Consider the following 27,952-nt stretch of genomic DNA (forward strand, 5'->3'; position numbering starts at 1 on the left):
TTTATTCCACTCCCTTAGAGATTTTGCAATCATTTGGACTTTAGATGGAATTGTTGCCCCTTGGATCCTTTACTTGAAACATTCTTGCTGCGTTTGGAAATGATGCAAATGGAGTGTAAATCCCGGTTAAAGTAAATTTATACTCCGGTTCACTTTTGCCTGTGTTTGGCAACAAATGACGCGTTTGGAAACGATGCAAATGGAGTGTAAATCCCGGTTAAGGTAAATTTGCACTCTGGTTCACTTTTGCCTGTGTTTGGCAACAAATGACAGACCAATGCATATTTACACTGATAATAAGATGTAAAACTACATGAATAAAAAAGAAGTAAATTTGCATTCAAGTGGGCTTTTGATAAAAAAAAAAAAAGCATATGCTTTATTGGAATTCATGTTTGCATCCATTACAACTAAAAGTGTTTTGTAAGAAGGTAGTTTTGTCGGTGCAAAACTAACCCAATTTTACAATTTATATGAACCATTTTACACTCTACATATTTGCATTCACACTTATTTGGGTTATTTCCAAATGCAGCCTCTAGGATTCCTTAATAACTTCTTTGAGGGAACCTATTAGCTCTATCAAGTGAGAGTGTATTCATCAAATTTGATAATGGTGCCAATTTCCTCTAGGATAATTTCGGAATACTTTTGATCCCAATATTTGAGGGGAAGCCTAGGGATCCTAACCCAGATACTTGCTAAGTTTAGTTGGGAACTGAATGGGTTAAATTCCACTCTCCATTTTGCTAGGATCAGATGATTCCCGTTGATGAACAATGGGCTATTCCCCAATACAGTCAGTCTTCTTTGGAGGCAATCAGGTAAATGATAGTAAGAAAAAACCATTACCTAGAAGCTTGATTGATAGACGATAGGTAATGTTCCAAGAAGATTCAGCTCTGTGCATTATTGCATCAATTGAGGTTTTTCCTCCATGCACCATGGAATGCAGACAAAGCACCCATTTGTTGTGATCATTTTGGATCTTCCTTACGTCTAGGTCCACCAGAGTTGTCCTTTTCCATTCTTCGTTCGAGTTGTCGATGAAAATCACTTCCATTTTTTTTCTTCCTTTTCTCTTTATCAAACAATTCAACCAATTAATCGGGAATTTTCCCTTTAGTTGCGTTTTAAAATTGAGGGACCAAAATGACAAAGCCTAAATTATAAGGTATTAATCGAGAATTTTCCCTTTATCTAATTAAGGGACTGAGGAACAGAGACAATTCCATTGCTCATCACTGTTTACCTATTCACGGGCCGGGCTTTAGGCCTGACTTTACACTGTTGGGCTCGGGCTTCGGGCTCGGTCTCGGGCTTCGGGCCTGGCCCATTGAAATTTTGCCAAAAACCAAGCCCGAGCCCAGCCCATGAACAGGTATACAAGTCATCAATCATCACTTTTACCTGTTCACGGGCCAGGCTTTAGGCCTGACTTAATACTGTCGGGCTTGGGCTTCGGGCCAGGCCCATTGAAATTGACAAAAGCCAAATCTAAGCCCCGCCCATGAACAGCTATACAAGTCATCAGTCATCACTTTGCATTAGGAATTTTAAACACACCCGACCTAAAGTACAGGGGGAAGGAACGCCTGACCCCTACAGTTCGCATAAACACATACTTTGCACATACACGCTAAGCAAAATGGGTGATTCATTTGTACCCATTTTGCTTTAGTGTGTATAAGAAAAAAAAAACTTTTGTGAGAACATTAGGGAAGCGCAGAATTATGCAATTAAATTGTACACATTGGCTACCTAAATGAGGAGGCAATTCATAAAACTGAATCCAGAAATGAAAACATTAGGCAAAAAGCAGTAAGAAACCTGGTAGAGGAGAATGTTTCAAAAATTGGTTAAGGAGACTCCTATTGTTTACTTTGGTAAAGAACAAAAAAAGGGATAAGTAAAATAATATCCGCTTCAGTTTTTTATGTTGTAACCAGTAGATATGCAAGGCCCTTCAGATATTCAACTATTTCAGATCCTCCCAGCTTTGAACTCCCATAAACTCTATCAACAAAAGTAATGGGTACCTGTGCACATACACAAGCTCCAAGCTTTATATGTGAAGAAAAACAGACTTGAACCACTAATAATAGTCAAAATAAAATTAAATTCATATACGATAAATGCAACATTATAACACATGCAAAAATATCTAAACGATAGCCCAATTTTTAGGGATCAAAATTAAAAAAAATTAAAAAAAAAAACTGCCTGTCTAGAACTTCCATATTTGATGCTGTTTCCGTAGCAGTATACAAGTGCAACCTCTATAAATGGTGATATAGACAAGACGGGATCTGCTCCTCACACTCGGGCGCCTCACATGCACATCCACCGTGCATTGGGAACATCTCCCGTGAATAATAACTTAAAGTATGGGAGATATTCCCAATGCATGGTAGGATGTGTTTGTGAGGCGCGTGTGAGGCCCCTTTTGTGAGGAGTAGATTAGGTCTCGATATAGACCTCGTTAGGACATGTGGCTAGACAGAGAGGCAATGTAAAGTTAAATTTGGTTTATTCTGTAGAACAAGGAAACGTTTCTATCTAATTTAGGCAGACTACATATAAGTAGGGCCAAAGGGCCATTACCCCTAATGTTGGTTTTGGCATCCAATACATGTATCAGTAAGCAAATCTATATATGAAATGTAACCGCAGGCCTAATTGCAAGTAGAATGTAATAACTAGGGCTAGGCGAGGCTTTTTTTTCAAGGCCTCAACTTGGTTAAGGTTTACCTAACCTTTTCATCATTCTACATGTCCAGGTTAAATCAGTACATGGAATTTTGAGTTACCACACTGAACTCTTTTCTCAATATATACCAGAAAAGTACTTATGAAGTTGCTGAACATTAGGCTAGCCAAAGCTCTACAGCTCTGATGAATCATTCATTGTCAATATTCAACCTGAAAGAGTCGCATTAAAAAGATACTAAAAGCATACCTCTTCAATATGGTACCCTTTTCTGGAAGCACGGACAATCATTTCCATCTGAAAGACATATCCCTTGCTAACACAGGAGTTAATGACATCCTCAAGGACAGATCTTCGATAAAGCCTTCAAGACAACCGAGAAATGTTAGTTTTTCAATCCTAGGCCTTGAGCAGGACCTGCTTATACTGAAACTGATTTACCGGAAAGATCCAGTCAAATCTGACACGCCAGGCCATAGAAGTGTTTGGGCAAGTACATTGGCTCCTCTACTTGTCAATTTGCGCATAAGGGTCCACCCATGCACACCACCACCTCCAACATATCGAGTCCCAGTAACTATACTTGCACCAGTCTCTTTTTGCTTCCTAAGAAATGTGTATACAAAAACACAAGTCAAATATTTATTTTTCAACCAGGTGATAGAAACCTATACCGACTCCTGAACTTTTGTTTTCTCTACTACATGATAAAACATTCAAATAATAATGCTAACCTATTGAATTTGCATATAAACAGAAAAGGTAAGGGGAAAGCAACAAGCAAGGCCAAAAATTAATTCATGTGCCAGTATAGATAGGAGAACTTAGTGAGGAAGGAGCTCCATGGAGGGAAGGACGGTTAATCGCAAGTACAGAATGGCTCAATTTGATTGAGACTCCAAAATCTATCTACTTGTCGTATATCTGCATGGAACAGAATCATGAAATTCCACAGGAATTTGTTGCTAAAATTAGCTTTTTGGTGGGCAATGGGGAAAGGGGATTTCAGGAAGATTAATAGCTTGGTGGATCTGTGTAATTTATGTCCAAGGTCCTATCATCTTTAGCTCCAAGGATACTGGCTAGCCATTGTTTTGAAAAGGAGAGTAGGGAAAGCATCGTGTGGTGTGGTACCAATGATTTAAAAAGCAATCCCTTAATAAAGAACTGGAAAAATGTACCACATTGTCATGTTGCCTAGAAGAAGCAATAGCAGACCCATCTGAGGCAGATTATAATGGTGGAAGAAATGTTATGAATGGAACTTTTGGTGAGACCTTTCCATAATGTTCTCTTTAGAGGGCAAGTAGAACACTCAGAGGATGGAGGTGTGGATAAACACCAGATCTCCAAGAATGGGAAACTCTGCTTGTCAGTCTCTTTGGATAGTTTTTTTATGGTCACCTAAATAGAAGGGGGTATAGGATGGTAATTAGGTGTGTACTCTATAGTCGGGAAGTAGAAAGTAAATTACAATTAACTATATTGATATAAAAAATATGGAGGTGCCTTTCCACTAGAACCCTTCACCAAAAGTGGAGACAAAAAAAAAATGATGTTTGTTATAAATCATTTCAAAGCTCGCTGAAATCCAAATCTGGAATCCCTGATTTTCTCATAGAGAGTGATTGAACAATGATCAAGACAAAACAGAAAGGTATTTGCTTGACTTCATAGAGACGGCCCTTCCAAAATCTTTATTGACTTGAAGGCATATCCCTAGTAAGAGCACTTGGGGCTGTATCCAGTCTACTCCCAAGACTCCAAATAGCTGGGACCAACATTGGATAATGGCCTCTTTTATAGATGATATCTATAGCTCTACATCAATCATGGCAATTGAACTTATACCATTTGCATTGGTTAAGGGTGAATTGATTAGGCATATATCAAAGGAGGTTTGATGGTTTCTTTGATTGATTAAACCGGATAGAACAAAAATACAGGGGATAGAAACACATAAAAGCACTAGAAAGTAGAAAGTTCAAAACAATATTGAAACAAAAAATGGGTTACAATTTTAGAAAAGATAGGAATAGAAATACAGAAGTAGTCATATTATTCAAACAATTCTCTATGTACTGGTTTAATTATCTATTAACAAATTAATCAAAAAAATTATCTATTAACAAAGAGGGGTCAAACAGAATGTCACCTAGAAAATTAGAGACAAGCAATGTCCTTCAAGAGTATTTCAAAAGCAAGACATACCATTAAAAATGATGAAGAATGGGACAGATGCAACATTGGGCATACTTCACAAAGTCGAATTTTGGACATCGAAGAAATAAAACATCTATAATATGACCTTCAGTGAAGATGGGGATGTTGAGATTGAAGGTTGATAAGATGGGGAGAGATGAAACCAGAAATGTAGTGGAGAAAGCCTAGTTGGAAGTCTCACCAATTAAACTTCCCCTGAGGCATCTGACAAACATTTAAACCACCCCTATGTTATCTTAAAGGACTAAAAGTACCCTTCTCAGAGTTTCAAGCCATTACCTCTGATGGAATCAACTCAAATTCAATTATATCCCTGTCAGAGAAGCTCACTGTTCATCTTTCCTCCCCTTCTACATTTAGTCAATGATGGAGAATAGAGAGAGAGAGAGAGAGAGAGGGAGAGAGAGAGGGAGAGAGAGAGGCAAAATGGAGTTATGACACTTAGAGCTCAGTGGCTTGAGTTTGAAGCCTCTGTTCTGCTCTTGTTGTCCTTGGACCAGGTACAGTTGTTGACGCCATCAATGGTGTCAAAGGTGCAACTCAGCGATGGGCCCCCTGGGTTCCGATTGTTCCTTTGGGATATAAACCTGTAAAGCCTGCGTCATTCTTTCTAGGCTTTCAAAGCCTTTAAATGGAGGCGGGGTTCTGGATTTTGGCAATTCTGGTTTGAGAGAGGTGTTAGCTTGTTGATTATGCAACTGAAAGGTTGCTTGAAAAGTGGCCTAGTCCCCCCCCCCCCCCCATCTTTCTGTTACTGACCGGTAATGTTGAAAGAAACAGGGAAGATCAACAACATGACAGAAAAGGGGAAGTACCAACACTGATTACCGGTTGTTCAGGTGCCTCCTGTGGAGATATATTGTCATATTCCAGCATCAGGTGTAAGCTTGTTGAATATGCAACTGAAGGTTTGCTTGAAGGGTGGCCTGGCTCCCCTGCATTTCTGGTAATGACAGGTAATGTCGGAGGAAACAGGGAAGAAGGCCAACAACATGATGTAGAAAAGGAGAAGGTAACATTGATTCCCAGTTGTTCAGGTGCCTCCTGTGGAGATATATTTGTCATATTCCAGCATCAGTGGAGCTCTTACACTACACCCTCCCCACCTCCTGGTAATCACTTTGCCACACTCTTTACTTCCACCACTTTCTGACTTTCCTCTCACCCAGAAACTCTATTGCCTGAGGTTGCACTCGAGGACAAACACCAAGTAAATTTCACAGTTGGAAAATCTATAGAAAGAAAATTAAAAAACTGTTGTTTTGTTTCACTGAACGTTCTGGCATTTCAGAAGTAGAGACTTTGTAAGTTGTTTCCTTTTCTTTTTATCTCACTTTTTCTGCAACAAAAAAAAAAAAAAGTTATTGACTGACTTTTCCTTGTTCCTTTCCCCTTTCGTGATTTTTTTTCTTATCTTTTGTTTGCTTTGCTGTGGAAATTCATTCATTTCAATCTCTGAAATGGATTTTTGTTACATTTCTGTATTTGCTAATTGGTGTTCTAAGATCAGTTTCCCTGCTTCTTTATGTTCCACTTTAGATCCTATGCAGCTATTTTTTCTTTCTTATCTTTAATTTTATCTTCCTGATCAGGTTTCTGTTCATTGTTACATCGGTACTTCATTTAACAATGGCTGTATAGATTAAATTTTCATCTCTACAAAATCAAAAGTTTTTTCTCAATCGGTCCTTTCTTTTCATTTTAATTTCATTTATTTGTTTTTGTGTGATTTTCTTAGGAACTGTTATCTTTAGTATGCTGTTCATTGGTGTTTCAGAGACATTGATGAAGTAAAAGGTCTGATTCAAATTAATATTGCTACATTAGGTGAACTGGGTTTGTGCAAAAGTTTTCCAGGTAAAGTTCTTTTTTTTTTTTTTGAAAAAAGGTAAGGTAACTTTTATTGATGAAGAAACAGCATACAAATTACAAAGGGCCTTTCCACTAAGGCCCAAAACCAAGAGTATCCCCAGCCAGCAGCTGGGCTCCTAAAGTCCTTGGTTGAATTCCTTTCGCAGCAGCCTTCCAGGATATTAGCTTTTCAAATGTATAGGAAATAGTTGATCCATTCACTATGTTTGTTTTGGAATATTTTGTTATTCCTTTCGGCCCAAATAGTACTTAATACCGCAGCTGGGATGGAAGATCAAACACTCTTTGTGATCTTGGACTGTCCCTAAAGTTCCCAACACCACAAAAGATCACACACAGTCGCTCGCATTGCCCAGTGGAGCTGCCAAAGAGACAAGAAATGGCTCCAGATTGCATAAGACAGAGCAGTGCAGAAAAAGGTGGTTATTCTCCTCTTCCACTTGATTGCAGAACACACAACACAGGTTCTAGAGCTGGATTCCTCTACTCACCCGATTGTTTTTGCTGAGACATTTGTTTAAAGACATTTGTTTTAGGTGAGAAATTTATCTTTGACTAACCAAATAACAAGCATGTTATATCACATGAAAACAGAAGATGATGGACAACTAACAGAAGGGTACTATGTGTCCAGTGACATCACGCGATAAGGGATGTTAGAGTCCTTCAGGAAATAGAGTGGAGGTTCAAATATTTGTAAGATACCTCAGGGGTGGTTTTTAAGTTCTTTTCCTTTTTTAATAAAAACACGGCCTTCAGCAAAGTCATATTACACATTAAGCTAGGTAGGTGATAATGATGATGGAACATATTTCACAGAAATTTCAGGGATTTTTCTTAAATAATTAAGGAAAGCATTCTTAATTTCTGGAACTTCTTTAGTTTTTGTTTCATTCTCCACCAGCACCTCTCTCTCTCTCTCTCTTCTTTTCAATTTATCCCTTGTTTTACTTGTATACATTCTCCATTTCCCCATTTGTGCATTTTTTCTTTCATTTTTAATTGATGCATTTCTGGAACTTCATTAGTTGTTTTTTATTGGTTTGCTTTTCAATCTGTCGATGGATTCTGATGAGGGCAGATTTGGCCCTCCAGTAAAATTGTGACACGTGGCACCTCGTGACAACTAGGAAAACACCCAGCCAACAAACTTACGAAGTTGGTGACCCACCCAGGCACCTGTCTGGCCGGCCTGGCGCGACCTGCGCGCGGCGCGCACGAACTGCACGGCGCGCGCGCGGCCTGCGCGAACTGCGCGCGGCCTAGCACGCAGCCTGCGCGAACTGTGCACGGCCTGCACGACCTGGCCGACCTGGACCAGCCTAGCGCATGATCCGGCCAAGGCGCTAGCTTGACGACCTGATCTAGACACTGACCCGCCGACTGACACAGGCGCCAGCTTGACGACCTGATCTAGGCACTGTCCCGCCGACTGACATAGGCGCCGACCTGACGACCTGGCCTAAACACTGACCCGCCGACTGACGCAGGCACCCCTTTGACAACCCGGCCCAGGCGCCGACCTGGCCGCCTGACACAAGCGCCAGCCTGACGACCTCGAGGAGTTCACCACCGTACCCCGGTTCTGACCGGATGCGACGAGTCTTACCGTTTAGAGGCTTTTCACCCACCTAACCCGCGAAGACTCCGGTATATAAAGACCTCACCCCCCAAAGGGGAAGGGGATGGAAAAGAAAGGGAAGTAACCCTGCTCTCTAGCTCTCTCATATTATCTTTAAAGCTCTCTACAATAAGAGTGCTAACTTAAGCATCGGAGAGCCCCCACCGGGAAAGTACCCCCGGGACCTCTGATTCAGTTTCGCAGGTCCTTCAGCTCCCGCCACTTACGAAGAGGAGGAAAAGATGCAGTTCTCGGAAGTCCCTCAGCTCCCCCCACCTACAAGGAGGAAGAGATGGAGTTCTCGGAGGTCCCTCAACTCCCGCCACCTACAAGGAGGAGGAAAAGATGGAGTTCTTGGAGGTCCCTTAGCTCCCGCCACCTACAAAGAGGAGGAAAAGATGGAGTTCTCGCAGGTCTCTCAGCTCCCGCCACCTACAAAGAGGAGGAAAAGATGAAGTTCTCGCAGGTCCCTCATCTCCCGCAGCCTACAAAGGAAAGAAGACCGCCTCATGCTGAGGGCAGTCGGATTGCACCGCACCAGGGAGCTCCAACATTCTCTAAGGCATCGACCGCCTAGTAGGGAGTTCGCCACCAAGGCAGTTCGCCCCCAGGCAGTTCGCCACCAGGGAGTTAGCCTCCAAGGCAGTTCGCCCCCAAGCAGTTCACCACCAAGGCAGTTCGCCCCCAGGCAGTTCGCCACCAAGGCAGTTCGCCCCCAGGTAGTTCGCCACCAGGGAGTTCGCCACCAGGCAGTTCGCCACCAAGTAGCTCGTCACTAAGGTACGCCACCACCGGGTCGAATAACGAGGTACTTTGCCAAAAAATTTTACATCACAAAACATTGGTACGTGGCCGAAAATGGTTACATCAGATTCATTGGTCTATCTTCTTTTTCGTTGCAGTCCCCTTTTTTGAGGAAAGCAATGTCATCAGTTCTAGTTTTTGTTTTATTTTATGTTTAACCATCAAAGGGCAAAACCAGAATTACAAAATAAAATAACAAGCATGTTATATCACATCAAAACAGAAGATGATGGATGACTAACAGGAGGGTACTATTTGTCCAGTGACATCACGCGATAAGGGATGTTAGAGTCCTTCAGGAAATAGAGTGGAGGTTCAAACATTTGTAAGATACCTCAGGGGTGGTTTTTAATTTTTTTTTTCCCTTTTTAATAAAAGCATGGCCTTCAGCAAAGTCATATTACACATAAAGCTAGGTAGGTGATAATGATGATGGAACATATTTCACAGAAATTTCAATGAATTTTCTTAAATAATTAAGGAAAGCATTCTTAATTTCTGGAACTTCATTAGTTTTTGTTTCATTCTCCACCAGCACCTCTCTCTCTCTCTCTCTCTCTCTCTCTTCTTTTCAATTTATCCCTTGTTTTACTTGTATACATTCTCCACTTCCCCATTTGTACATTTTTTCTTTCATTTTTAATTGATGCATTTCTGGAACTTCATTAGTTGTTGTTTATTGGTTTTTTTTCAATCTGTTGATGGATTCATTGATCTATCTTCTTTTTCGTTGCAGTCCCCTTTTTTGAGGAAAGCAATGCCATCAGTTCTAGCTTTTGTTTTATTTTATGTTTAACCATCAAAGGGAAAAACCAGAATTACAAAATAAAATAACAAGCATGTTATATCACATCAAAACAGAAGATGATGGATGACTAACAGAAGGGTACTATGTGTCCAGTGACATCACGCAATAAGGGATGTTAAAGTCCTTCAGGAAATAGAGTGGAGGTTCAAATATTTGTAAGATACCTCATTTAAGTTTTTTTCCCCTTTTTAATAAAAACATGGCCTTCAGCAAAGTCATATTACAAAGCTAGGTAGCTGATAATGATAATGGAACATATTTCATAGAAATTTCAGGGAATTTTCTTAAATATTTAAGGAAAGTGTTGAATTGGGCCTAGTTGTTTTTTATTCTTATTTTAAGCTATTTAGTTAGGAAGTTGTTGGGCTTTAGGCCCATTAGTTTATGTTTTTAAGTTGTGACTGTTCAGCTATTAGTAGCCGCCCTACTAAGGGCATCCTTGTAATATCTCATCCTTTAAGTATAAATATAATGAGGGGTTGGCGGCTAGGGTTAATTCAAGAATCCTGGTTGACTTCGTACTCTTTTCTCCCTCTCTTATCTTCTCTACTACTGAAATCTTTATCTTCCTCCCATTTTCCTTTCATAAGAAATTCAACTAAATCTACAATCAGTGATTTCTACTTGGTATCAGAGCAGGCCGAAGGTTCCTTGAGTTGTTTCCTCGTGCAGCCCTAGATCGGCCGACTGCATGGTGATTTAAGAGGCTGATTAAAGTTCTTAGGTAAGCCCAGTTTTTGGATTTTTTTGGTAGATTTGTGTGCCCTGTAGCTGGTCTAGGGTTTCTCATCAAAATCAGGAAAAACTGGAGAGAGGGGAAGAGTCTTGTTTTTGTTGGACTCTTCAATTTTGACCTAGGAAGTAGGAAGTGGCGCCCTAATTTTTTAGGGTTCCTTGGAGTTTTCTATAAGGGGCGGTTCAAGTCCTGCCTGATGTGGAGGCTTGTAGAGAGAGCGGCTGCCTCTTCTCTCTCTTCTCCCGTCCCATAGAAAATGAATCTTTTGTGGGAAGACAGTCTAGGACACCAGAAAGGTGTTGTTGGTTCCAGAAGTGTTTCGTTTGATCTTGTTACATATTTCAGTTATTTTCTTTACATTTTTTGAGAAGCATTGAGGGTCACGGAGTTGAAAATAAGCCCGAGAGTGAAATAGGATCAGTGGGAGGAGGTGTTGGAGACCTTTTCGGGACTAGGACAATTACTACAGTTAGGTTGGATGGTGCAAATTACTTAGAATGGTCACAATCTGCTAAGATGGCCATTGGTGCTCGTGGGAAATTAGGGTATATCACTGGGGTGAGGAAGTGAAACCCGAAACTAGCAACTCCTAGTGGGTACAGGAGAATTATATGGTGATGACTTGGTTGTATAATTCCATGTTGCCCCATATGGGATGGGATTGCAGAAACCTATTCACAGAGAGAGAATGTTGCTAGGGCTTATCAGTTGAGAAATCAGATTATTTCTACAAGGCAGGGAGATAAACCTGTTGCAGCCTATTTTTCAGCCCTTAAAACCCTGTGGCAAGAGATGGACCATTTAGGGACATTTGCTTGGTAAACCACTAAGGATGCAGCTACCTATCAGAAACATCTAGATAAGTATAGGGCGTTTGAATTTCTTGTTGTCCTTAATCCTGAGTATGATATTACAAGACAACATCTTCTTTCCAGGGACAGTGTTACCCTCTCCCAGGCATATGCCTGTGTCAGGGGATGAGAGATGTGATAATGAAAAATCATGTTTCTGATCAGTCTACCATAGTGAGTACTATGAAACCTAAACAAAGTGGAGATCGGGGTGGCAGTGAAATCAAGACGGAAGATAAAAGAGATTTGATCTGTGACTACTATAAGAAGCCTAAACACACAAGAGATACTTGCTGGAAACTTCACCCACACCTTGTGCCAGCTAGACTGAAAAATAAGAAGGGAAATGCACACATGGCAGTCACTGGTGACATTCCGGCCCCACCTACTACAGCTGCTTTGGAGTCTACTGCAGTTGCTGCAGTAAGAGCCGAACTTGAGAGGTATGGGCAACTTTTGAACCAGCGGGATACAACCAGTTCCAGTTCAGCAGCAAGCGGACAACAAGGTGCAGGTGGCACTAGTGGAGTCCACTCTACTACCTTTGCTCACACAGGTAGTTCACACGTCACTGCAAATTATGTTCCTACTTCAGGTAGGGAGGGACCTCCTTGGATTATAGATTTTGGAGCCTCAAAGCACATGACCCATAGCTCTACTATTTTTTCTTCTTACCAACTCTGTTCTGGCAGAGATAGGGTCTCCACAGCTTATGGATCCCATGTTTCTATTGCTAGGAAGGGATCTATCAAGATTAGTGATTCTATTTCTCTACCCTCAGTCCTTCATGTTCCTAGATTGAGCACTAATTTGTTATCTGTTAGTAGTTTGATTAGGAACCTGCTGCTCAGTAATTTTTTCTCCTGGTCATTGTATTTTGCAAGATCTGGATTCAAAGAGGACGATTGGGAGTGGTCGTCAAGTGAATGGGATCTACCTCCTGGATGTTCTTCCTCCTCATCAGAGTCATTATGTCAACAGGGATAGTGAGTCAAGGTCTATTAGTTTGTCATGTTTGGAGTGTGAAGGTTGTCAACTTGGAAAGCATTGTAGACATTCATTTAAACCTAGTAATAAAAGGTGTTCTTCTTCTTTTGATGTTATTCATTCAGATGTGTGGGGACCTTACCATGTTCCTTCTATGGGAGGCTATCGATATTTTCTCTTATTTGTGGATGATTTCTCACGATACTCTTGGATTTACCTAATGAGATCCCGCGATGAAGTACCATCCTTAGTGAGGCAATTTCATCATATGGTGCTAACACAGTTTGGAACAAGAATAAAGGTGTTCAAATCAGACAATGCCAGGGAATATTTTGAAAAACACCTTGCTTCATATCTATTAGAATATGGTGTTGTCCATCCGAGCAGTTGTCCCTACAGTCCACAGCAGAATGGTGTTGCAGAAAGGAAGAATAGACACATTGTTGAGATTGCAAGAAGCAATGATGAGCACATCTACAATTCCAGTTCGGTTTTGGGGTGATGCAGTTCCCACAGCAGTATATCTGATTAACAGGATGCCCTCTCGTATACTTGGATTCAACACCCCATTCAGTCTCTTTTTCCTGAGGGGGAGATGTTTCATATTCCTCTCAGGGTGTTTGTGTGTGTCTGTTTTGCACATGTCATTGGTCCTCACTGCTCAAAGCTTGATCCCAAGGCAAAGAAGTGTGTCTTCCTTGGATATGCAGAAAATCAAAAAGGGTATTGCTGCTATGATCCAGTCTCTGGGAGCCGGTATGTTACCATGGATGTCACTTTTTTTTAATCCACACACTTCCTTGGTATGTCCTCAGGGGGAGTGTTTTGAGGAAGTGAGTCAGCAGTCTATTCCTCTCCCAGTTCCAGTCCCAGTGTCTACTCTTGTGCTTGACCATCCTGTGTCACCTACCTTACCACCTCCTTTGCGTCCTGCTTCTCAGCATTACTTACGACAGAGACTTTACGAGGAAGTTGATTCCATTGCAGCAGAACTCACATCACTTTCTGTCGATTCCTTGGAGACTCCAGATTCGGCTGGCATGGATTCAGGTATTCCTCTTGGTCCCGCTACTGTTTCAGTTCCCATTGATTCTACTAACCCTGTTACAGATAACCTTGATCTTCCTATTGCTCTCAAAAAATGGAAGAGAAAGTGTACTGCTCATTGTATTTCACAGTACTTATCCTACAGTGGACTTTCTCCTTCCTACCATGTTTTTCTTTCCTCCCTTGACTCAGTGTCTATACCCAAGGGTGTTAGTGAGGCTCTCTCCAAACCTGAGTGGAAGACAGCTATGTAGGAAGAGATGGCAACTTTGATTAAGAATCAGACATGGGACATTGTGAATCTACCAGAAGGCAATGAGACAATTGGATGCAGATGGGTTTACACGGTAAAATATAAGGCAGATGGAAGTATAGAAAGGTACAAGGCAAGACTTGTTGCAAAAGGATACACATGGACCTATGGTGTTGATTACTTAGAGACCTTTGCACCGGTTGCAAAGATGACCTATGTTCGGATACTTCTTTCTCTTGTTGCCTCATACTCTTGGCCCTTGTTTCAACTTGATGTGAAGAATGCTTTCCTAAATGGGGATCTTCAAGAGGAAGTGTATATGAATCTTCCTGTTGGCTTTTACAGTGATACTGAAAAGGGAAAGGTATGTAGGCTTAAGAAGTCACTTTATGGCTTGAAACAATCTCCCAGAACATGGTTTGACAAATTCAGAAAGGCTTTGATTGCTTTTGGATACACTCAGACTCAATCTGATCATACATTGTTTGTGAAGCAAAGGGGATCTTTGGTGTCAGTCCTAATTGTTTATGTGGATGATATTGTTGTCATGGGGAATGACCTAAGTGAGATTGATTGTCTAAAAAGGAATCTACATAAAGAATTTGAAATTAAGGATCTTGGAGAACTGAGATACTTCCTAAGTATTGAAGTTGCAAGATCAAAACATGGAATTTTTATCTCTCAAAGGAAGTATGTCTTGGATCTTCTTCAAGAGACAGGGAAGCTTGAAACGAAGGCAATCAGTACCCCTATTGATCAAAACCATAGAATCAATGCATCAGAAGGCGAACCAGTAAAGGACATTGGGAAATATTAGAGACTTGTGGGTCGGTTGCTATATTTGTGTATGACAAGACCAAACATTTCCCATGGAGTAAGTGTGGTAAGTCAATACATGCATGCTCCACGAGTCTAACATTGGAAGGTAGTTGATAGGATTCTTGCTTATCTGAAGGGACACTCGGGCAGAGGCATATTGTTTACTGATCATGGACAGTTGAAACTAGAGGCTTATACAGGTGCAGATTGGGCAGGATGCCTTGATGATAGGAGATCAACTTCAAGAGTGTACACCCTTGTTGGGGGTAACCTTGTCTCGTGGAAGAGTAAGAAACAAATAGTGGTGGCAAGATCAAGTGCTGAAGCTGAATACAGGGCCATGGCACATGGAGTTTCAAAATTTCTCTGGATCCATTCCCTATTAGAAGAAATTGGTGTACAGGTAGAAGAACCTATGATGTTATACTGTGATAACCAGGCAGCAATTAACATTGCCCATAACCTAGTCCAGCATGACAGAACTAAGCACATTGAAGTGGATAGACATTTTATTAAAGAAAGAGTAACTTCTAGAGAAGTTTGTCTTCCATACATTGCTTCTAATCTACAGCTCGCGAATGTTCTCACAAAAGGTGTTGCAAAGAACAAGTTGGAGCATGATCTACGCAAGTTGGGAATGTATTACATTTACTCCCAACTTGAGAGGGAGTGTTGAGTTGGGCCTAATTGTTTTTTATTCTTATTTTAAGCTATTTAGTTAGGAAGTTGTTGGGCTTTAGGCCCATTAGTTTATATTTTTAAGTTGTGACTGCTCAGCTACATTAGTAGCCGCCCTACTAAGGGCATCCTTGTAATATCTCATCCTTTAAGTTAAGAATAAATATAATGAGGGGTTGGCGGCTAGGGTTAATTCAAGAATCCTGGTTGACTTCCTACTATTTTCTCCTTCTCTTTTCTTCTCTACTACCGAAATCTTTATCTTCCTCCCCTTTTCCTTTCACAAGAAATTCAACTAAATCTACAAACAGTGATTTCTACTAAAAGCATTCTTAACTACTCAATCTTCAATTGGAAAATAAGCAAGAAGATTGATTTTTTTATTCCTTTACCTGATGAAGCTCGGCAAGTACTTTGGCTGTCACACAAAAAATTGAACTACATTAAGAAAAGAAAGAAGAAACAGGAAAAAGGAGAAAAAAACATCAAGCAAAAAACAAACTTAAGTGGAAGCCTGTAGCATCTGCATAATAGAAAATGATATCTGCCAACTGCACTAGGCAGCATCAGGTGCATGTATGGAAGGGATGCCATCTTTCAGATAATGGTAAATTTCTTAAACTACCCTTGTGGTTTAGCTAATTGACTAAGTATACCCCTACTGTTTGACTGTTGTCTAACACTACCCTTACTATTTCGAAAAAATTGTCATTGTCGTTAAAAGATTGATGGCAGGACTGAAATGTCCATTTTGCCCTTATGTCAAATTGGAAGCTCCTCCGGTTCTTCTTCATCTTCCTCAATATGGTCATCGCCGCCCAATCCTTCACCAACATCTCCTCTCTTATCTCTTCCCTCCTCTCCCTCAAAATCTCTATCCCATCACCATCAGGCTAGTCAATTCTTTCTCTTCCTCAGCCACCTAAGGTTCGAGTTCTTCTGTTCTGATGAACAGGGGAGCTGGTGTTTTGACTTCTAAAAAGAACGTTGGTTCACATCCAGAGGGCATGGCTTCTCAGTAAAGAAAGGAAAGGTACAAAAAAAACCTTGTAAAAGGGTCCCTATGTTAGTGTTTTTTTTTATTCACAGTGAGAACTTAAAAGGGTCTATCTGTTAATCTAGGTTCTTAACATTGTACCTTGATTCTGGTCTCTATTGTTTCTGTAGAGAACAATGATGTGGACCCCACTGCTGTGGACCCCACTGTGTTCGTATGGCAGCATATTTTTTGTTAGTTATTTCAGTTTGTTATTACAGCTTGTTATTTCAGCTTTATTATTAGTTTATTTGCCATGTAAGCAATAAGGGCAATTCGACCCTTTTACAATTAGTCAACATATATAAATATTAAGAGTGCCATGTAAGCAGATCAACTGATCAACCCTCTCTCTCTTTTCAAAATCTCTTTGTGTGATTCTTCTCTTTTCTCCCTCTCTTCTTCTTCTCTTCTAAAATTTCTTCTTTCTTTTCTTTTGAATTCAAGACTGATTGTAGTCTTGATCGACTACTGTTTCTTCCATGAAGAGAGACTTCGTGGTTGAGAATAAGACCTCTGAAGTTCCAATAGAATGATTCTGATTCCGTTGTTGCTGATCATTTCGTAACCTTTGCTTTATGAGAAAGTTCTGTATTTGCCAGGATCGTCTTTTAACTGACTTCAATCTCGGGAACCAATCCACCTGAATATCTGGGTTACTTTTTGTATTGAAAGCCAAAATGAAGCTAAATAGTTAGCATATCACCAAAGCTGATTCTAGATGACTTTGGACTGCGAAACTGAGGTTCTTGGGTTTCTGGGTTGATTTGTTTTCTTTTTCTCCTTTGATATTTTGAACCTATCCTACAACTCGAGTGGAGGAGGTCTTTGGGTTTTCAACATTAGAGCTCGATTAGAGTCCACCCATCTTGTGTTCTATTTAACCAGTTTAGATTTTTCAGGAGTTGGACAGTATTTATAAGGTTTTTTTTGTACCTAGACTAGAGCTATCGAATTTGGCCCTGAAACTGTAATCCTTTTCTTTCTTCTAAAGAGCTCAAGAAGCTAGATTAACGGATGGACCCTTTTAAGGTATCCATCACCGAAATAGCAAAAATAAACTAAAACAAAAACCAGTGAAAAACAGTAACAACAGAACACAATAGTTTGTTTTGCTGCGTTTTTTCTGCAACACCTCAACCGTGTGTACGAGATTTTGAAAGGAAGACAACAGCTCGGTTTGCAACAGAACACAACAGTTCGGCTTGCCACTGTTGAAAGGAAGACAATGGTGAATATGAAGATGGATGGAGGGTAAAATTGGGTTTTGCAAAAATTTATATGTCAGGTGTGTACGAGTTTTAACGGAATATTAACGGATGATGACGGTAAGGGTAGAGTTAGTGAGTTGTCAGAAAACGTAGGGGTAGTGTTAGACAATAATCAACCAGTAGGGGTATACTTAGTCAATTAACTAAACCATAAGGGTAGTTTAAGAAATTTACCCTTCAGATAATGCCTACTCAAGAGATCTAAGAAAAAACTAATTTGTTTAACTGATCCTAAGAATATGAAAAAAAATAACAGATTAGATGGTAGGGATAATCTTATCTGGTCAAAGTTTGACCTAGAAATTATACTCTAGGAATCAACCAGTAGGGGTATACTTAGTCAATTAACTAAACCATAAGGGTAGTTTAAGAAATTTACCCTTCAGATAATGCCTACTCAAGAGATCTAAGAAAAAACTAATTTGTTTAACTGACCCTAAGAATATGAAAAAAAATAACAGATTAGATGGTAGGGATAATCTTATCTGGTCAAAGTTTGACCTAGAAATTATACTCTAGGTCTCATCCCCAGAATGTGGGACACATACTACTGTACAGTTGACAGATCATCCATATGGTCAAATGGCCAACACCTTAAATTTCCCAATAGAACAAAGTCTACATTTCCAGAAAACAGAATCCACAAATCAACCCAATAAAAAATCAATTGAACTCACATGGTGGGATAGATCAGCATCCATGATTACAACAAATTCCCCAGATGCATGCTTCAGTCCATGAGAATATGCAGTTCCTGAAATTAAATACAGATAAATTATTTCTTCCCAACTACGTAATGCTTTGTGCAGAAAAGAATAGGTACATACCTAAGCCAAGCTTCTTTGGTCTAGCTCTTAATAGCTGCATCATCAAAGAATAAGATTAAGGGGTGGTTATTACAAGAGTGACTAAAGAAAAATTCATTGAAAGGACAGGGAAGAAAATGTCAAACATAGATTCAACTTCTCTCCTGGAAGTTCTTACAATGCGATCTTCTCCATATACTTCCTGTAACTGTCTTACAACTTCTTGAGTCCCATCAGGACTTCCATCATCCACAACAATTATTTCAAAATCCTCATCCCTAAACCAAGCAGAAAAGGGTTGTCAAAGTTACAGTGATAAAACACAATCTGGATCTTACAGAAGATAATAACAGTACCTTTACATAGAATATCTTTATACATAACAGAGGCATGTTGTCTGACTACCTAAGAGATCATAGACCACAATTCAGCCAGTTCAAATAACAGTATTTTCCTGGGCCTTGAGATATACTTTTTGAAGCATCTAAAGAAGCACACTGGCATAAAGAATTTATGTGGGTGGGATGCACCACACATGTAATAGACTCTGTTATGACAACGTTAAACAATAATGCCAGTTTAATTAAACTAGCAACTAAGCACCATCAAAAAGTCAGAGATTGGGAGTTATACAATTATTAGAGAACCACTGTGACTAATTAACTTCAGTTGTTCATTCTTAGAATTTCTGTTTAGAATCCCTTACAGGAGTACCTCATGGAAAATCTATAAACTGGAGGGGATTCTCCACAATTTTTGTTTGGATATTTTTTTTATATTTTTGAAAGGTAGAAGTATAAATTTATAGATCAAAAAAGGGGAACAACCCATAGATTCAATATCAGATCCTTCGAGGGAAAAGGGCCACTGTGAACTATGCACATCATTTACAATCAAGAAGAAGTGCTAGAGCAATCGCATAAACCAATAATTTGCAGCCAATGATTGCAAAAACACTGAAATGAAAAAACCCTGAACTCCTTTCTGATGCTGGCCTATTTGATTAAGATGCTCTCTGATCTGCTGATCACTGATTCCAGTTGAGAAGATGAACCTTTAAAGATCTAATTATTTCTTTCACCCAACAAAACCCAGCAGATTACTAGGGGTGTGGAGCACCACAAGTATTTGTTTGGAAAATTTATTAGAAGGATTACTTGGGCAGTTTAGACATTTAAAAAGACCTTGCTAAAATCTCAATACATGTTTTCTTCATTCTGAAGATAAAAACCACAACCACCAATTTTGCAGCTTCCGCTCCTGAAGGAAAACTTGCTCCTGAAGGAAAGCATTTCTGTACCTCAATTACCAATCACCATTTAAATGTGGCAAGTGCTTTTTACCCTAAAGGAAGCAACATAAGTGCTACCCAGGAGCAAATCCCAAACAAAGAACTTAACTTACTACTTTGCCTAAGGTCTTTCAAGGCTCCAAGCCATTAAATCATTGTGGTTAAGATGTTTGAAACTTTTAGGCCCCTATAAAATATTGCAGAAAACCACATATAAATCTCAGCCTCATAGGAACCAGGCTAATCATTTTGAAGACTTTCTCCAGACCAACCTAGAAGGCAAGCACTAAACATAAAGTCTAAATCTCTTAAAGAATGTTTGAATAGATTCTTCAATTTTCCTTTCGAAATTAAGCCAAGGAAGAGAGACACTACAATTCATATTTCAAGCTATTAGTAGGTCAGAAGACCCATCAATACTAACCAATATGACAACCCAGATTCCTGGTTTCTCAGGAGAAAATACAAATGTTTTTAACTACCCATTGTAATACAGGCTATCACCTAATTATTTGGTCCATTAGCATTATAAATACCTTCACAGAGGGAATTAAGTGCATTCACTTTATTTATTAATGAAAACTCCAAACCTTAAATACATGAAGCACAATAGAGCTGAGGACCAGATATAAATTCCAAAGGTTAGAGAAGAATTGACAGTCAACATGTTAAATGACCAAAATATAATGTCGTGTATCCAAAACCAAAACTTTTAAGAGTAACTACCCCAAAACAATGTTACTAGTACAAAACATGTGAATTTAAAGGTGGAGACGATAAAAGCCAGGCCATGGTAGCTTCTTGAGGAAGGATAAGGATGTTGTCAGGAAAGAGATAAGTTAGACATGGCATAATAAAACAAGACAACTAAGGTAGAAGCTTCAAGGCTTATTCTGCAATAAATCATGAAAGAAATCCATGAACAGGACAAATCTTATTTGCGTTCTGAAATATAAATTTGAAGTTCATCTTGCAGTTTTTCCCATAGGCTTTTTCATCTGGGGATGCTTCCTTAACTTACATGAATTCTTTGTTTGTATATTTTTGAGAACCCCATCATGTTCAAAGCTTTGTCCCAAGTCTGGCTGACGGCAGAAATCCCACTCCGTTCTCCCATACCACATAGGATCATAATGCATGTGCCAATACATCCTTTCTCACTACCTTGATTTAACTTGTTTGACATAATGTTTTTGGTAAGGGTTTCATATAATTTTGATTAACTAAAAAAGTGGTGTAGCTATCGCTATATCGTAAAAAAACTTACATTGATAAATCATCATCACCTATTTTTCCTGAGAAGTGAGAGTCAAAAGAATTTGTTTTAATGGGAAAAATAAGGTGTAGAAGATTATGGACATTGGACAAAAAATAATAGATCATCTTGAACTGTACAATCAAATCAGTAATGCACAAAGAGAAGTGAGAGTCAATATAAAAAAGTGGTGTCGCTATCATTATATTGTAAAAAACTTACATTGATAAATCATCATCGTGAGAGTCAAAAGAATTTGTTTTAATAGGAAAAATAAGGTGTAGAAGATTATGGACATTGGTAAAAAAGTAATAGATCATCTTGAACAGTTGAACTGTACAATCAAATCAGTAATGCACAAAGAGAAGTCAATATATCCCCTTGGCCTTCATCTTTCTGGTTATTCATTTCAAAGCAGTAGCACAAAAACCCAAAACTTGTCTAATCTCGTTTGTCATGCAACAGAACTTCCATGGACCTCTCTCAAATCACTTGCACTATCTCACTACCTTTATGCACTTTTGGAATATCGCCATGAGATGGTACACCTGAAACCAACTAGAAAAGGCCATGATATCTGCCCTTACCACCACCTTCATCATTGTTAATTATGATTATCTCCTACACTAACTAGTATGTAAGGAAAAATGATAACCTGTCGATTTATTGAGATGTGAAGGAAAAAAGTACTTCGCTATATCACACACTCCCCAATATTACGGCATATTTTGATTTTGTGGATCTTCTACATACTACTTAGGAATTTAAACAGAAAATACGAATCCTACAATCTTACGGTTGAACCCTAATTTGATTCGAATCCCACTCCCCTTACTAATTCCCGATCCAATTCAACCACAAGAACAGCAAATTTTCTCTTCTCTATATAAATTCGATGCCACATAATCATGGTCAATACTGGAAAATCTAATTTTGGGTCTTATATAAGTTTTAGTTGTGATACAATTTAACGCTCTTTTCCTTCTATAGCTCAAACTCAATATCATTGCTTATACTGGGTTCAAGTTATTGCTCATAGAATCGTTCTTTCAAAGTTGAACTGACAACAGTTCTATATTAATGCTATAGCAAGGACCTTACAAACAAAGAAGAAGAAGAAGAAGAAGAAGAAGAAGAAGAAGAAGAAGAAGAGTATGAGAATATGTATTAGTGAAGAAAAGACGGGTTTTCTGAATTCCAGTTCGGCCATCCATGGTGGAAAACTGGAAAAATCAAGAAATAGAAAGGAAAGAGAGAGGGGTTTTCACTTTTCAGGGACCTGAGATGCTTGAAGATGAGATAGACGAGGAGGGAAATGTTGAGACGCTCGTTGTATGTAGGAACGATGATGCTGTATTTGTTGCTCCTTCGCTGCTCCATTTTTACTCTCTCTCTCTCGCTTTCCCCCTTTGTTTTACTTTTTTCTAATAAAACCAACACGGATTCCCGTTTCCCGACCCCGACTCTCCTTAACTTCCCTGAGAAGAAGAATACGATTCTTCCAGGAGATCTTGCATTCTGCACAGCCTTCTTCCAGCGTGAAAGTTGACGTAATTTCCAAGTAACATCCAATGATAATTTGACACGTATAGCTTTCGGAATTGCAAAACCGCCATTCGACTCACAGAAATTCAATGCCCCGAGCCCCTCATTCTCTCTTTCATGATCATGATGCAAACGGATCGTACCGGATTCGAATCTAATTCGACACTGTTATTCTCTTAAGAACCAATCCGAAAATCTGATCGAATCTCATAAGTATGGATATGACAAGTAGGTGCCATTAGGCGCCACATCAACAGAACAGTGAATAAATGCCTAATTGTTGGGAGAAGCTTCAAACCCAACGGTAGGCACACGCATAAATTAAGGCCAACTTTTGTGAGTATCTATGTGTACGGATCATTATGATGGGCTAAATGCTAATTTGGCAATGACATGGTGACGTTTTAATAAATGCCTATCACGAAATGCCCAAAGAACAAATGTGTAAAATGACGTGCTAGGTGCTAGTATGATAAAAGGGAAGGAAATGAAGCGGGTGATACCGTACATGACCATCATCATTGTCGAAGCTTGAAAGGTGTGGGCCAAGTCTGAGATCCATGACTTTCTCGCCTTTACAACTGCCATCAATAGGGGTGGATTCAAGCCGAGCTTAGCCGAATAATTGGCTATTCGAGCTCAGCTCGCTGGAACTGTGCTAGGCTTGAACTCGATATGAGCTAGAGACTTGAGCTCAAGCTTGGCTCAGTTCAAAGCTTGCAAGTTCAAGCTTGGTTTGGCTCGAGCTAGACTACAAGCCATGTTTTTTACTAAAAAATAAAAATTATATATATAGTTATTTTTTTATTTTACATACAAAAATTAAGAATTATAAAAATTATTTACTAGTATACGTAAAAAATATATAAATACAATTATTTATTATATGTATGTATTAGTATAATAAAAAATTATTTATTTATTGCACTAGGGTCGATTAAACTTACGAGCCTCACGAGCTAAGCTTCATTAGGCTCAAGCTCGGCTCAATTAGCAAATGAACCTATATATCAGGCTCGAGCTCAACTCGAAGCTCGGTTTAAACCGAGCCAAGCTGAGCTCGAATAATTCATGAGAAGCTCGACTCGTGGCCACCTGTATCCATCAACATAGGCTACACAACATCTACTTCATCATTATCTTCTAAACCCACCTACTAACAGTGCAACCACTTATTCAGTCCCATGGGATCAACCTCTCTACCAAAATAAGGGATGTAGTCATCATGCATCAAATGCTTGTACGATAAAATGACAAAGAAGTCTAGTTTGAAAGCTCAAAGAATAACCAACATTACCAACCACCAAACTTCTCTTCCTCCATCCCCTTTCTTCTAAGTAGGAATGGCAACAGGGCGGGGATTATATTCTCTATCCCCGACCCCAACCCCCAAATCACCCCCATCCCCGTCCCCGATCCCCGGTGGGAAAAGGAATCCCCCCTACATCCCTGTCCTCAAAGGGTTTTACTATCGTGTAATTGAGTGTTTTATTGTTTAAGCGTTTTACTTCTTTTAAGTTTTAATCTTTTAAAAAACGAATAATGATTATTATAATATATAATATATATAAGTATAATATATAATATATATAATTATATAATATAATATAATATATATAATTATATATATTAATCGGGGATGGATCGGGGCGGGGATTACATTTCCTGTCCCCATCCCCGACCACAACCCCACCAAGGTACCCCCCATCCCCGATCCCATCGAGTTGGGAAGCCTAGGTACCCATCACGGACGGGGGAAAATTGCCACCCCTACTTCTAAGATTTTAAATTTGATTCCCACCAATTCTAACTTAATGCCCTACAACTTGCAATCTATATCTAAAGGTAATCTCTTCTATAAATTATATATCCGTTTGTAACCGTAAGAGCTATGTTGTCTTCACTTGGATTTATAGCCAATTTCAAACATCTTCTTCATACATTTTATGCCGAGTATGATACTTTTTATGGTAATAGAGAATGATCCACTCCCCTTACATGAAATCTCAGGAAGCGACGTAACATGCTAATCGATGATTAGGCTACAAACTTTTACTTAACTCACCCACTGACCATGCTCGTTATGAGCTTAGAGACAGCGTGAATGTTAACACCCGAATCCCCAAGGAACTGAAGACTGAGAGTCTGAGCCTCTGAGAGAATGAGAATGAGAGTTAGAGAGAGAGAGAGAACCGTTGCGAGAGTTAAGGTCGGCGATGAGAGAGAATCTGAAGGGCGAGGCGACGACGATGGCGATGGCAGCAGGAGATGATGACGAAGGTTGAAGGAAAATTAAAGAGCTGAAACTCTTCTTTGAGTATCTCTTCTCTATCCTCTGTCAAGACTCGAGTATCTCTGTCCTCTGTTCAATGTCCAACGGTGACGGGCAAGTGGTGATAGTTAGCGATGGTAGTCGATGGTCGACAAATCAGTGACAAAGACGAACTGACGAAGGAAGATGAAGTTGGGGTTCTATCAAAGACTCGAAGTCAAAGGGTCTTACTATCGAGTCATTGAGTGTTTTATTGTTTAACTGTTTTACTTTCTTTAAGTTTTAATATTTCAAAAAATGAATAATGATTATTATAATATATAATATATATGATTATATTATACTATATTATATAATTATATATATTAATCGGGAACGGGTCAAGGTGTAGATTACATTTCCCATCCCCGTCCTTGTCCCCGATCGGGGATTTAGGGGTAGACCCATCCCCAACCCCAACCCCATTGGGTTGGGGAGCCCGAGTACCCGTCGGGCAGGGCTGTTTATAAGAAGGCCCAACCCGACCAAACCGACCAACCCGGACCAACTCAACCCGAGTTGGCCGGGTTTTCATAAGCACCGGTCGGTTTCAGGTTGTACAAATTCATAAACCGATGGTTTGGGTCGGTTTTCGGTTTTCTTGTGTGAAAACCGAAACCGAACCGATTTAGTTCCTACTTAACTAAGTTGCCTCTATCCTAATTCCTAATTACAATTTAACCTAGTCTTCTAGTTCCTATTTAACTAAGTTGTCTCTATCCTAGTTTCTATAGTCTTTTATACCAAATAGGCAACTAATTAAGCAATTACAATTAGAATTAGGTGTCATTTTTTACTTAGATTAGAACTTAGAAAGTTTCTTGAAATATACAAATTTCAGCATTCTTTCTATAAAACAGTTTGACTTTCTATTTTCTTGATAACTTTTGTCTTCTATTCTAATTCTAACTTTTTTAAATATATTTCTAGAAAATATCTTAAAAACTTCAGTTTTCAGTTTTCAAAATAGATATTTCCTTCTAGGCTTCTATGTCCTTTTTGTACAGGAGCAAAAATGAAACCGACCCAAACCGATCCAACCCGACTCAAACCGACCAGGTCGGGTCGGTTGGGAAAACCCCAATAAACCGACCCAACCCGACCCGTGAACAGCCCTACTGTCGGGGACGGGAAAAATTGCCACCCCTAGATCTAAGATTCTAAATTTGAATCCCACCAACTCTAACTTATGGCCCTACAACTTGCAATCTATCTCTAAACGTAATCTTTTCTATTAATTGTATATCCGTTTGCAACTGTAAGAGCTATGTTGTCTTCACTTGGATTTATAGCCAATTTCAATCATCTTCTTCATGCATTTTATGACAAGTATGATACTTTTTTATGGTAATAGAGAATGATCCACTCCAGTTACATGGAATCTCGGGAAGTGACGTGACATGCTAATCGATGATTAGGCTACAAACTTTTACTTAACTCACCCACTGACCATGCTCATTATGACCTTAGAGCCAACGTGAATATTAGTTATTTGTGCCGATGAAAGGTTGAATCTACAAGAAACTTGGTTATACGATGTTGGGATTCACGTATGAGTAGTTGAAAGAGAATCCCTTGGAAAAGAATGAAATGTATAAGGGACTTGTATACAAGAGTGGCCCATAACACAATAGCTTAAGCTTTTGGGTTGTATGTGGTGTCCCTTTCTTGTACATAAATCCTAATGTGTATGTGTACAAGAGCCTAGTTTTGATGACTCCCCTCAAAGCATAACATATGTGATGAGGGGCGATTTGGCCCCCTAGTGACATCACACTATGTGGCATTCTAGAACCGTCGCACGACACCCTGACACCACGTAGGCAATGACTTGCCTTAGCCAAAATGATGGTGACCTCCTTAGAACCATGTCGAATGCACTTTGCACACCCTAAGAGCGCTTCGTCACCACCTCGCCATAGCCGACCTGTAGACACATCTTCAGGATTGGACCGACCACCTTAGGACCAAACTAGAGACCTTAATATGAAGGGCAACCTCCTGCCGAGGTCTCACTGACCTGACTAAGGTCTAGATAGCGACCTGCACCTTGGCTAGGGCTGACCTGTCGGCACCTCACACACTTAGGGAAAGCACACTGAGGTCCAGTTAGCGACTTGCATGACGTGTTGGCCAACCTCCATTACATGTCGACTATCATCTCCAAATCCTCTGAGATCATGTCGCCTCACCAACGGAGCTAACTCCCACCCCGCCCACTTCGAAGGCAACCAAATAGGCTCTATCACTTTACACGAAAGCAAACTCCGAGTGAGGCAGGAAGGTAAACCACGTCCTCCTAGAGGTCTTGGACGGGCTATGTGAAGTTTACAACAACCTGCACCTATATAAAGGCATCTCATTAATTAGGGAAGGTATGTGCGATATAGCTCTATTGCTCTCTCGCTTTCTAGCATTCATACTCTTTGTTGACTTAAGCATCGGAGTTCCCACCCTGGGTACTCTAATTACTATTTTCTTGCAGCTCAACCAACTGACCTCACCACTTCGATGCTCGAGTTGTCCTCCATTAGGGAGCACCAGATCGTGCACCATTCATTGACATTGTCTGTGGGAAATGCTACAAAAGCCTTCTCACTCCTCCTGCTAAGTACTCAATGGTCAACTAGTGACAATAACAGCAACACCTAGATCGAAGGAACCCCCGCAGGGAAACAAAATCAAAATAACCAGCCCAAACAAGTTCCAACAGTCTTACCCAAGCAGAATCTCCCAACCCTGATTGTGGAGCCCACAAGTCAAGCCCTCCATGGATCCCCTAGGAGTTGATGGCCAACAAATTGTGGAGCCTCCCTTGCAAGTTAAGCCATCCATGGTTCCCGTGGGGGTTGATGGCCAATAGACTGTGGAGCCGCCCCCGCAAGTCTAGTTCTCTATGGCTCCTGTGGGAGTTGGCAACCAACAGTTCCCCGAGCTAGCATAATAAATCTGCAGCATCGACCTACAAATGTACAATTGGGAGGGTCACCTCGCCGTGATGGCATGGATGCAGCTTCAGGTGCCCCCG

General features: G+C 39.9%; 1 protein-coding gene across 1 annotated transcript; it reads right to left on the minus strand.

Moving 5' to 3' along the window:
* Positions 1-1,731: 1,731 nt before the first annotated feature.
* On the minus strand, positions 1,732-22,696 carry DPMS1 (Nucleotide-diphospho-sugar transferases superfamily protein). The gene is made up of 8 exons (XM_088949657.1): positions 22,348-22,696; positions 18,701-18,800; positions 18,544-18,577; positions 18,394-18,470; positions 15,802-15,827; positions 3,152-3,316; positions 2,960-3,074; positions 1,732-2,039 (listed from the first exon to the last, which is right to left on the minus strand). The coding sequence occupies exons 1-8, from the start codon at positions 22,446-22,448 to the stop codon at positions 1,935-1,937; spliced, it is 723 nt and encodes a 240-aa protein (XP_088805783.1). The 5' UTR covers positions 22,449-22,696; the 3' UTR covers positions 1,732-1,934.
* Positions 22,697-27,952: the final 5,256 nt, after the last annotated feature.

Source organism: Nelumbo lutea, chromosome 6 (genome assembly GCF_056320005.1).
Source record: "Nelumbo lutea isolate HS-2025 chromosome 6, American lotus-T2T, whole genome shotgun sequence".
Classification (NCBI taxonomy): Eukaryota; Viridiplantae; Streptophyta; class Magnoliopsida; order Proteales; family Nelumbonaceae; genus Nelumbo; species Nelumbo lutea.

Coding starts and splice junctions, on each gene's coding strand:
- DPMS1 (XM_088949657.1), bottom strand. CDS start 22,448: ATGGAGCAGCGAAGGAGCAACAAATACAGCATCATCGTTCCTACATAC. Junction 18,471..18,543: donor ACCAAAGAAGCTTGGCTTAG/GTATGTACCTAT, acceptor ATTTAATTTCAG/GAACTGCATATTCTCATGGA. Junction 3,075..3,151: donor GATTTGACTGGATCTTTCCG/GTAAATCAGTTT, acceptor GTTGTCTTGAAG/GCTTTATCGAAGATCTGTCC.